Source organism: Thalia democratica, chromosome 5, assembly GCF_965202585.1.
Source record: "Thalia democratica chromosome 5, ktThaDemo2.hap1.1, whole genome shotgun sequence".
NCBI lineage: Eukaryota > Metazoa > Chordata > Thaliacea > Salpida > Salpidae > Thalia > Thalia democratica.
Window position 1 is genome coordinate 20,335,999 of NC_139169.1, and position 13,138 is coordinate 20,349,136.

At 26.0% G+C, this 13,138-nt stretch overlaps 1 protein-coding gene across 1 annotated transcript; it reads right to left on the reverse strand.

Moving 5' to 3' along the window:
- Positions 1 to 11,709: 11,709 nt before the first annotated feature.
- On the reverse strand, positions 11,710 to 12,714 carry LOC145836325 (chymotrypsin B-like). The gene has a single exon (XM_082944137.1). The coding sequence runs from the start codon at positions 12,712 to 12,714 to the stop codon at positions 11,710 to 11,712; it is 1,005 nt and encodes a 334-aa protein (XP_082800263.1).
- Positions 12,715 to 13,138: the final 424 nt, after the last annotated feature.

A 13,138-nucleotide genomic window follows, 5' to 3' on the forward strand; every position in this document is an offset into this window, starting at 1 on the left:
CTACTTGTATACAAAAGTATAAAAAAACGAAAGTAAAGTGTTTTTTTAAATTTAAAGAGTCTACATTTTAAACTTACTATTATTAACTGTTAAAAGATTATTTTTAAACAGCTTATCTAAGTCTTATCTTTATAAAAATAACTCGAAAAAAACATTTATAACACACTTATTTTATCTCATTTTTTACTCTTTTAGAATATTTTCTAAAGTAACTTATAAAAAAGTTGCTTAATTTACATTAAAGTTAAATGTTAAATTTGTGAAACAAACGTTTCAGCTAAACAAAAGTCATGAATTAAAAAATATATTAATTAAATAGGCACAATATAAATAGTACCAGTATAAAAATAAATTAAACTAAACTGTATTTCAACTAATCAAGTATATCATACTACTTTTTACAGTTTTTAAATTAATATAAGAATATAAACTAACTGTATTTTATTATTTTAGTACATTTTGACAATAAGTAGCTAATAAAAATGTGTTAGAATCAATTTGCAGCACTAAGTTAATTTTAATCAGGCGTTTTAACAAAATAAGTATAAATAATTGCAGATTTTAAGTAATTAATCTGTGTATTTAACAGTTTTTTTTAACTAGAAAACTTTAATGTTGTACTGTCTTTTCATAAAGCATAACAACTTTATTGCACTGTCTTTATATACATTAATAACAGACACTTTCTTCAAATAGATGCATGTATAGAATATTTAAAAAAATCCATGTTACTTAAGTTTATTCCGAATAAAAGCTCGACGAAAATTTAAAAGAAGACAATGAACAAAATTCTACTACCATGCTTTACAACTTAAAAAATGTTTTTGACGTTAACTTTATAAACATGTAGAAATCGTTTATGTATAATACGTTTTCTCTAATAGTAATATTTACGTTTTCTTAATTTTAGCAAATGACAAACATGTGAACAAAGTCATAAACATAAAACTTAAAAAGGAAGATTTTGTTAGCAAGTAGGCATAACTGCTTTATCACTAATAATGAATATTTTTGTTTTGTGAATGCAGAACCACAACGGGCCTTTAAATATGTGATGCGTTGTTGCCATCAACTTGTGATCTTATTTTTACTTATCAATTATCAATTTAATCCTATAGTTAGGTTTGAATCTACATTCAAAGTTTGAAAGGTTTTTAACGTTTTCAATGCATGTTACGTTTAAAGATTAATAAGCTAGCAAACAACGGTTTTAGATTGTCAGAAAAAGTCATTTGAACTTTTCAAGCTGGCAATTGTTTCGCTGCTTTATCTAGGAATTGTCACAGCAAATTAAAGTTTATGCAGCGAAAACATCTGATAAATTTACAAATACTAATATAACGACTATGAAATGTTCAATAAATTAGTGCAAGAAAAAGTATTTTGAAAATATATACAATGTACCAGTGTAAAATTTTTTGTGTAATTTTGTTTATTCATATATTAATTATTGATTTTAGGTTTTTAAAATAAATGACTTAGTTAAGGAGGCGTAATAATTCTGTCTCTCTTTTTCTTTTCTTTACTAATAATTTGTTGTCAGTTCAACACTAAAATCCTTTAACCAGCATGGCTTACAAGTTTCTTTTGTCTTGATTAAGTTTTAGTTCTACAAAGTATCTCCCATTTCAACTTGTATTTTACTGTATGCCCTTTGATTTCCATATATAATTTGATTATTCTGTTTTGTATCTTTTTTCTTTTTTTCATTCCAATTTTTTTACTATTGTAACGACTTCCAAGGCTTTTGACTCAATTTTTCATTATTTTATCGTTAAAAAATTGAAAAATAAAAATTTAACAAACAATTTTAAATTTTACACCAGAAAATTTCATCTTTAATTAACAAAATAGTTTACACAAAACAGTCGAAGTTTATAAAATATACTTTTTGATTACGCTATTCAGATTTTAAGTTAATAAAAAGATTAAAACTTTAGTTTTGTTAGAAATTGTTTACTAAAAGTTTTCTATATATATTTTTAAAGCTATTTCATAAAAGTGGCAATAACAGGTGTTGAAGAGAAATAGTAAAAATAAAAAAGTTTTTATAAAACTTTTCATAATTTAAACGTTAAATTGCTGTGTTTTATTACTTTTCGATCCAAATTCTTTGTCTTCCCTAAAGTACTACTTGTAGAACTTCTTTTGATTTAAGAAGGATGGTCGTAAAACTATTTCTGCACAACAAAAAAAAAACACAAATGCATAAAAATTAAACATTATTACGTTAACGACAACTTTTGTTTATCATAATAAAAGTTTACATTTCAGCAATTTTTTTTAGCGCAAAAGTGACAAAATTAAGTACGTTTGTAAAAGTAAACATAAACATTATCGCGTAAACAAAAACATATTTCTTCTATCATCTCAATAACCTAACTAGAAGTTATGATTTTGATCGAAGAGCGATTGAAGACGATCGGAAAGCAGAGGCGTTTATCCAGCGTTCTATAGACGATGTTTCGCTCTTTGCACTTTTAGATTTGGGAAGATTTGTAGTTTAAATGGCCGAGCAATAAGTAAAACCAGTTGTTTTTTTTTATTGACCTTTGCCAGAACTTCGCTGTATTCCTTTTTATTTTTGAATTTGTGAATGTATTATGTTTTAAAAGACCATTTTGTTAATTGATATTCTTTGTTTCTATTAGCATCTGTTTTAACTTTGTATGCAATAAAATCACGAAAAAAGACGTATTAAAGTTGATGGTATTGTTCATAAACCATTAACTAAATTAAAATATTTTTGTAGCTTAGAATACTATAATACAAATTAAATTAGTTACGCTATAATAAAACAATCAATAGTAATGTTTTATTAGTAAAATTAAATAAATATATATAAAACATTATTCAAAATATAAGTTGAAGCATTTGTTAATTTAAAGAAACATATGTCAGTGTAATAAAAGAAGGATACTGTATAACTTCTTATTATTAATTATATATCAAAAACGCTTTTTAATTGAAAATCTAATTGGTACTTAACTGTTTTTGGTAAACAAACTTTTTTGAAATTAAAAAAAAAAACAATTTACTTACAGTTAAGAAACACGCTATATTTACATTGATAGTTGCTACTAGGGTAGTAGCTGGTGTTTGCTAAGACCTTGGTTGGAACTTGTTAACTTCTACTGTGTTAGTTGTGTGTTTTTATGTTTTTAAAATGCTTATTGTAAATAGTTTTAAGCCTTTAAAATAAAACAAAATAAGTATAGTAGATTTTTCGTAATGTTTAACAGTTTAAATTAAATCTATTGATTTTAATAGAATAAAATAGTTTACAGCATTTAATAACCAACTTTCCTTTGACTTTTATAATATATGACTAAATTAATTTTGTAGCTGCTTTTTGTATCTCTATTAATATTAATATCATATTAATAATAGTAATTATATTAAAATTACAAGGAAAAACTTTTAGTACATGTTTTTTAATTTAAAATAAACTGTTTAGTATTACCTATCATAGAAAATCAGAAATAAAATCGTTTAATTCGAACCCTAAGTTAAATTTTTCAAATAACTTGTTTTCCTTATTTTGTTTTTTTGAGATTGATTTGTATTTATATTCAAGTTTGAATTTAATGATTAACTAATATTCAAGAAGCAGTAAAACTAGCTACTTTGTTGATCCGTATTTTAACTACAAACAAATTTATTAATTTTTCTATACTTTTTTGTCAGTCAATAATTATTACTGATAAGTTATTCAGGTCTAAAACGTATACATGTTATTATCTTATAACTTTATCCGAAGTTTAAAAACCAGCAAACAAGTAAACTCTACTTTTTTAAAAACTTAATATATCTTTTTTCGGTTTTTAGTAACAAAATTTTCAGTTAAAATTACTATAGAAACCTATTAAAAACCATAGATGAAACTTATATATAACAAACAATTAAATACAGTATATTAAATAACAATTAATTTAAATCAAATGTAAATTAATTCTTAAAGTGTTAGTTTTTTTTGTTTCAGTTTGAATGTACGATATATATTAAAAATTTCATTTAACTATTATTTTTAGTTTATGATTTTAAACAGTTTATAACATTATATAATGACTAGTACTAATAATACTAATAAATAGATTAAATAGTAGTATAAAGTATGATAGACTTTTTCATAATAAAGCAAGTTTGAATGTATATATGATGTTTGAACAAATATATAAAGGAATATCAATTTTCGTGTGTACTTCAATATTTATTTAATTAGACAATATTTAAAAGGCTTGCTTTGCAGACGTTGTCTAACATATTCAAAAAAAAAAAAGCATGTACTTATGAGACGTTAGACGTTTACTCTATTGTTTTCTTTATTTTTGTTGCCTAGAAGAATGAAAGTATAAACAAGAAGACATCCAAGTTAAAAATACTATTGAGTTAAAAACTGGAACGTAAACTATATTTTTCAATAAAGTTAAACATTTAAATAAATAAAATTTTGTAAAACTAACTTTTACAACAAATGTACTGTTAACGACGAGTACATCAGAACTAGAAGTTATTTTCAGCAAACTTACTAACTAAACTATTTTTTTGGGACATTTACGTAAACACATTTGCACAATGAGTCAAGTAAGAACGATGGGACACTTTTGCACGAAGGGTCAAGTATGAACGATGGGACACTTTTGCACAAAGGGTCAATTTCGCAAGAGAGTAAAAGAAAACTAAAAAATACAAAAATAAATAAATAAAATAGAAAACCAAGAGTAAGAGTTAGGGGTAACAGTGAAAGTAAAAAAAAAAGATAATAAACTATATAAACAAAAAAAAAGTAAAGAAAAAAAAATTTAAACATCAATCAAAAAAAAAGGGTAATAGTGACATATAAAAAATATGTTAATAATAAAATTAAAATTATAGTAGGAAGAAAAAAAAAACTATCAACCAAAGGTAAGGGTTAGGGGTAACAGTAAAAGTAAAAAAGAAATTTTAATTTAGAACCGTTTAAAAGTGTTCTTGTGCAAAAGTGACCCTTCGATTAAATGTTTTTCTTCGTGCAAAAGTATTCCCTCGTGCACTTTTGATACCTACCCATTTTTTGCTACTTTAGCAACTTGTATTTTTTTGATGATGTGAAGTATTTTAAGTACCTTTTGGACGTGTATTGAAAATACATATAAATTTAATATAAAGTGAATTGACATTTGTCCCTTGTATAAGATTCATTTTCTAAAAAACGTTAAAAATTATCTGTAGATCTTTAAAGTATATTACTACAAAAAGGGTAAAAGAAAGTGATTTCTGTTGTATAAACTAAATCTATGTTGTAAGCTAACTTAACAAAATTTAAAATAAAAACTCAAAAATAAAACAGAATTAATTGAAATTCCCTTTTTTGTCAATTTATAACTACATAATTCTTCTGTGTTACAGCTTAATGGTTGATAATTAAATAAGATTTTACGAAATTACTTGCATAATTGGTAACGAGAAAAAATGTTTTAAAACTGCAATGTAAAAATTTATGTTGTTACTACCAAACATGCTAACGATTAGTATAATGGATCTTCTTGATTTTATATTAAATGTAGATTACTAGGATATTTCAAATTAACAACACTCCATAAAAAAATTAGTACTTTCTTTATTCAAAACTGTTGTTAAAAAAATATTATTAATATAATAATCGGGTTTTATTTTGCTTTTATACACTCTATACACTCTTATAAGCTCCTGGACACTTTTGTACACTCCTGGACAGAACGTTAAAAGGTACCCAAGTGGTGTGCGACTTGATAACCAAAAGGTTTTTTTCTGCATCAGGTCCTTAGACCAATTAAATAGAGCGCTTATTTTTGTCGTTCAATAAACAATGATAAATTAAGATAAAACTTAAAGATAGAAGTTAAAAGTTTTATCGATATTTTTTTAAAGAAAAGAGTCTTTGTTTTTTATACTTTTATGTAAGATTTAAAACCACTTTTGTTTTGACATTACGATAAAGTATTTAAAGTACCATTAACTATTTTGTACACAATTTTTACTCTTAATAACAAAGTTTGATAAATATAAAAAGCTTAATCTGATAACTAAGAGTTAAAGAAACCTAGGTAGCTTAATCTATTCCAAAAAGTTTAATTAGTTCAAAATGATTAACAACAAAATTTACCAGTACACTGTTTAATTTAATTATAATTTTCAATATGGTTGAACCTAGTAGAGAAGAAATTGTTGATGTAGCTAAAAGGTGTAAAAAAATGGTTTGTAAGGCATGCTTGTAAATTCATTGAAAATATTGTGACTAGAAGCTAACCTTCGAAAATTCCGCTTCGCCTTTCTGCAATAAATATCCTGATAGAATGTTGGAACAAAGAATCAAAGCCTTTTCTTAAGTCTAAGATCAAACTTCAAACAAATGAAAGGACAAACCTCATGAAACAATTTCTAGTTTAAGTTAGCATAGCAGTCATACGTTTGACAGATGTGAAGTTAACTGTTGTTTGTTGTTGGACAATAGCGATGGTATAGCTGCTAACTACAACTTTTTCAAAGGTACGGTGTTGTTAGCAAAAGCTGAAGTCTCTCCTAATATCGAAAAACCAGGTGTACTCGCGCATGGTGTGCAAAATTTAAAAAAAGCGTGGGAGTGGATATGTGTAAATGTAATTCCTTATGACCAAATAAGGCTTCAACTAGCACTGAAATTAGCCCTTCGTCATTTTAATGACCTAAATGACAAAACAAGAGCTATTGATGCTGCTCGTAAAGCGTATGATGATTGTACGAATGCAAGAAAGCAGTATTTGAAGGAAACGGGACGTGAACAGCAATTGGAAGAAGCATCGCTAAGTGCACTTACATCTTTGAAGGAATTTCTTGGTTCAAGGGACCATCAATGAATAAAACTGGGAGTTACTTTGACCTTTGCTAGAATTTAGCTTCTCTCGTTATGTTTATTTGTATAGATTTTTTTTGTTGTGTGTAGCACTATCTTGTTCATCTATATATCTCGTTTATGACAGAGTGTGTTTTTATTTTGTATGCAATAAACTCAAGAAAAAAAAAATAATTGGAAATTATATGATTTAATTATTGCCAGTGAATTACTCGTTTAACGAATTTGTTTGATGCTTATAATATTCTAATTAAATCAAAACAAACTGTACAATCATGAAAGATTATTTTATCTTAGTATTAGAAACTTTCTTTGAATAATAAAACTGATACATTAGTCAAACTTATCTATAAAAGTTTTGTAAGTGTGATAGTTAAACTATAAGTATTCTTAAAAAAAACAGTATAGTGAAAAAATATATGTTTTTTATTAAAGACAAACATGTGCAATCAATCAGTATACCGAATTGTTGCTACGTTGAAATAAAAAATAAATGAAAAGAAGAGTTATGAGAGATAACAAAGTAAATAAGTCTGTTTATGCTGCTTCGGATCGTCTTCTGAAGTGTTGCCACTTATAATAGTTTTAATTTTAATTATTGCTAAACACTGAATTTACTTTTTTGAAAGTAAGGTACATAATCTTATGTTACACTATTCATAAATTGTGTCGTAAGTTGTTTCTTGAAATTAGTTTCATTTTAGGATGTTATTGTAAATATGCAAAAAATCAAGTAAATTTAACATATAACTTAAGACATATCGTAATAGTAAATAATAATTAAAATAGCTTTAAGGTGATTAGTTGTATTTTATGTTTAAAAGTTTATTAAAAACAAAACAATGTTTTACTCTTATATCGAGACATAATAGATCATCGGTTGTTAAAATAAATCTGAAAACTTTTTTTGAAGAAATTAATGAAAGTTCTGTAAAAAAAAAACAAGTAAAACAAAATATAAAAACGAAGTATAAAAAATAATATAGTTTGATAAATTTATTTTTAAAACTAGATTTCTTACTACTATTGCATTAATTTTTACAGTGAAGAATGAAATGTTAGCGCTAAAGTAGGTTTTACAAAAACAAAAATTTATAACTTAGACTTAAGTAAGAGTTTTAAAATGTGAAAAATTAAAAGCTATTAAAAATTAAAAAACAAAAAAACTAATTTTTTGTTATAATATTTTTTAGCAGTACTTATATTTTCTTTTTGAAAACTTTACAAAAGTAGTAATAGACCGAACTCACATGGAAGTTAGTTGCAAAATGATAAAAGTATAATAATTTATTTTTCAGTAATTAATAGAGGTTTTACTTAGTGTTGTACATTAAGCTCAAAAAGTTTTTCTAACTTTGCTTTGTGACGTAGTCATCTACTGTTTGAGCTGATGAACAAATTGAAATAACTTTTTGAAGTTGTTGATTTAAATAAAGGTGTGCAAATTAAATATTTACAACTAAACTACGGTGGCAAAAAAAATTGTATAATAAAAGTAAGTCTAAGTATGATAAAATAGTAAACTGCACATTACAATATTGCTTATCTATAACTATCACTATTATAAAGTTAAAACATATTTTGAATTGTCTTACTGAATAAGGTTTATGTGATCGAAACTTAAAAGTTAACTATTTTAAGGCAAGAATTTTAAATACATTATTGAGTAAGCTGGCTGTGGTTAACAGACAAAAGTATAAGGTTTACCGCTCGGTATTTTATATTCACTATAAATTGATGAAATTATTTATAATTTTTAATTACTCAGTTTTATTTATTGTGCTATAATCGAGATGTCTTCTGTCTTTTGAAAAGCCGTGCAAATTAAATAATAAAAAAACTTATTCCGCCAATATAGATTTATTTTTTTGTTAAGCAATTCTATTTCTTTATGATCAAAGTCTTAATGGTAAAATAATGTGTTAGGAACAATTAGTTACGTTGTAAATAGCCTTTTTTAACAGAAAGAAAAACAAAATACGTCAAATATTTCATTTTTGTTGGCAAAAACTTCAATGCTCAGTAAAACAGTTAATATGCACACTATTGTGACCAGATGCAGACTGTTAACACCACTGCTCTAATTAATTTCGTATTGAAACTTAATCTTAACACACATTTATTATTTATTGATGACTAGGTTAAGTAATACAAACTTTACTTAAGATGCTTTTTAAGTTATTCAAATTTTTTTTGAATTTTATATTTATATTTCTAGTTTATAAACAGTATTTAATTAGATATAAAAGAAAAACAAATGTATCAATTTAGATGAGTTAAATAGATTAAAATATACCATTTAAGATTTAAATTATTGACGTTTTATGAACTAAATCATTTTGCTAAGCTAACGTAACAATATTTTAAATCAACTAGCAAACAAGGTAAGCGGTTCTCGGATTTGAGCAGATGGGAATTGTGCGCGGGTAGAAACTCTCATAAAATTTACTCCTGCTCATGCATTGTTCAGCAATTTTTGCATTTCAGTTGGTTGCCTTAGTAAAAAACACTACAGATGAATCTTAGTAGAATTAAATATGGTAAAATATAATTACTATATGATAAAAAGATATAAATTGACATATGGTAAAATGGTAAGGTACTCATAAAAACAACTTTGGATTTAAAGGGAGCAGGTCAGAATAGCACGGCGTCACTCTAGCACAGAGAGTCACTTTCGCACGGCGTTATTTTAGCACAGTGGGTCACTCTTGCGTGGTGTCACTTAAGTACGATGGGTCACTTTTGCATGGAGTGTCACTTTTACACGGCGTCAGATTATCACCGAAGGTTATTTTTGCACTTTTTCTTTCTCTTCTATTTTTTCTTCAAGCGTCTTTAGAACTTATTTTGACTGAGCATTTATTTAAACTTTTAAAACTTTTTTAAACCCTGATTTGAAAACTTTTTGATCATACATTTCTGATTATAAATATTTAGAACTCTGTAGTATATAAGGCACTTGTTTAAAAACTAAATTGAAAATTAAAAGTAAACACGCACTAGACTCGTAAAAAACTCAAACTTAATTTGCACCTTTATTTTAGAAGTTTTTTTTATAGTTTTAATATGTTGTACAAAATAAAATTCAATCTAAAACAAGTTTATGTTGTATGAAACTAAATTTAGTACTTGTAAAAGTAAAGTTAAATAAAAAAAAAATAGTACAATATTTTGAAGATTTTGGTCAACTTAATTAAATTTATAAGGCTTAATCTATTTATTGAGTGTTTATACTGAAAAGCTTTTCTTGGCTTTACAAACTTTCTTTCCTAAAAAAATTGAAAATAAAAACTTTAAAATATTAAGGTCATTATTTTTTTTATGGTATAAAAAATTAAATTACATTATACAATAATTATAAAATTAGTATATAATAATACACTTTAAGTCTCTTATAGGAGACTTAAGGTTTTCAAACTATTTTGACACTTTGTATTCTTGAGTTATTTTTTTTACAAAGTTTTGAAAAATCTTAGCTTTCGTTTAATTTTAAAACAATATATTATCGTATTGACGAGTTATTATTTTCACTATTTTATCGTATTATTATTTAATTAATTTAAAATGTACAGGATTGCTAAATAACAAACTTAAACATTTCTAGGTTTGATATTAAAAAGTCTTGAAATATTTTACATATTACATCTACAAAGTACTAAAAAAATATTTAGTTAAGTTTTCCCTAGCTAACTCCTACAATTTAGAGTTTTAACATTTATTTTTTATCAATTAACTATAAAGTTTCATAAATCTGTTTATTAGAAATATTTAGTTCTTGGTAAAATGAAGCCGTGCAAAAGTGACCCCCCGTGCTAAAGTAACGCCGTTTAAAAGTGACCTCCCCGTGCAAATTTAACGACCCGTGCAAAAGTGTCGCTGTGCCATTCTGACACCTAACCGGGTTTAATAGTCAATATTATTAATACTGGATTAAAGAAAGATTTTTGTGCTTTTTAAATTATGTTGAAATCATGGAGTATGTAAATGTTAACTGAACTGTTGATTAGTGTCGTTTATCTAATTCTTTATGACTTTTTTATTTATTTTTTATTTCTATGCTTTAATAATGGGGTATTCAAATTTAAAATGTACTGTTCGTTATTTTAATTAAAAAATCGACTTTAATATGTTATTAAATTTATTTTTTGCCAAGCTAGTGTTATCATTATCGATAATCTGTTTCTGTTGATTATAATATATTAAATTATTGTTGTCAGTACTAAAAGAAAGTTGTTTATTATAAATATATTTACATTAAACATTTAGTTTTAAAGTACATTTACTATGTTTTTTTTTATCTGCTGTAAAATATGTATATATTGCACTATGTTTTAGTTTGATAAAAAAAATTAATTTCATTTTCTTTTCATGTAAACCTTTTGTCTAAAATAATATATTTGTAAACTAAACAAATTAAAGACACACTAGTAAAAATAAAATAGTTATAGCATGTCCTTTTATTTTTATTCAATTAAGTTAGTTATAGTAAACTAAAAGTAAAAAAAAATATTTTTAACTGTTTTAAACATAAAAAAACAAAATAAATTACTAGCTTATATTTTTAACTTGTGGTAGTGTTATGCAAATCTTTAAATTAAAACTTAATATCAAAGTTTGTAAAAAATCTATGATAACTTAATTTACAATCTAAAACGACAAATGAATGGTATCTTTTTTTTTGTATATATTTATGACAATACATTATAATTTTAAAGAGTTTAAACTTTCATGTTAAGTTTATTTTCTAATAGACAAGTTTTATTTTACTTGTGGCGTTTTGAACATCATTGAACATCATCAACTTCAACGTACGGAGCTTACATAAATTTATCTGACTTGAAATGGTTGCTTCTCTTTTAATAAAAGTATTTTACTGCTGCTGTAGCAACAGCTACTGCCCCAGCAATCAAATACGGATACATATTGTCAGGCGGTTCGTTTACATTTACACGTTTGTTAGCCTCTTTTTCAATCCAGCTTTTAATTTTGCGGACGTCCGTTCCATAACTCGGTCCACCGGGAGAACATTTTTTTCTGACGTCTTTGCACCCACCGCTGTGAACTGCAAACACCACACCGTCAGTTAAAGGGTTTTCCCCTTTTTTGAGAGCGCAAACCACCGGCGTGCCAGAATCTCCAGGTGCTGTTTGTTCGCACTTGCCGCTGTTGCAGCCGTAACAAAAGTGCAATTTTTTATTAAAGCCGCGAGGACCATAAGCTTGCAAGCAACTTTCGCCATTTAAAATACTGACGGTCCCCTGCCTTGCGTGATTTGGCTGATCGGGTGAATAATCAAGTTTGTTGTCTTTATTGCGGATTAACTTATTGTGTCCCCACCCTTGTACAACGCACTTGGCATCAGCATCGAATTTCATCCAGGGTTCAAGTAGCTTTGCTGGTTCAACAGTGTTTGTTATTTCAAACTTCTTTTTTGTATAAATAAGAGCTACATCGTAAACATGTCTTCTGGGGCTATAGTCTCCATGTACAATTACATCATTTTTATAAATAGTACGTCGTTGTGTTTTTGCGTTAAAAAACGTATAAGCGTTACAGTCTTTTGTACCGGCTAAAACGTCGACTTTGTAAAAATAGTATTGCGTTGTGGTTCTACCTACAGTTTCGTTAAAATCTGCTACGTTGTGAGCTGCAGTTAAGATCCAATTCAATTTTATAAGGCTGCCAGAGGCTCTTTTAGACCAAGCTTGAAAAAAACTTTCTTTAAAAAAAAATTCTATTTTCACCAAGTGCTTCAGCGTATGTTCTTTTGCTTTCAACTCGCTGAGCACTTGTGATTTGGCTTGGAAAAACAATAAAAATATTACCAAGAAGCAAAGTGTCTTTTCCACGCTCCAGGACATTTGAAAACCTGTCCAACAAAATTGAAGCAATTGTGTAAAGAGTAATTATACTTTATAAAAATTTATAGTCTATTTTTATAAATTCATCTTTTTATGACGTATTTTATTAAAAGTCATAGTTTAATAACTTTAAAGAAATCTAAATAGAAAAACTTGTAATTATGAAGACTACTCAGTAAAGTTATATTTAAAATAATATATGACTGCACATTAATAAAACCAGTTGAATTTACTATACTCTGCTGATCTTTTAATTTAGTTGGAAATTATATACCAACTTTTTACAATCTTAAGTGGAAAACCAAAAAATTTAGTCAATAGTCACCTGATAGATGCTAACTTAAAAATATGAAAATTCATAAAAAGAACTATTAATCAACACATTTTTTTATCAACACCTAACTAAAACACTCTTTATTGCTGT

Excerpts from the sequence above, each read along its gene's own strand:
- LOC145836325 (XM_082944137.1), bottom strand. The coding sequence starts at position 12,714 with ATGTCCTGGAGCGTGGAAAAGACACTTTGCTTCTTGGTAATATTTTTA.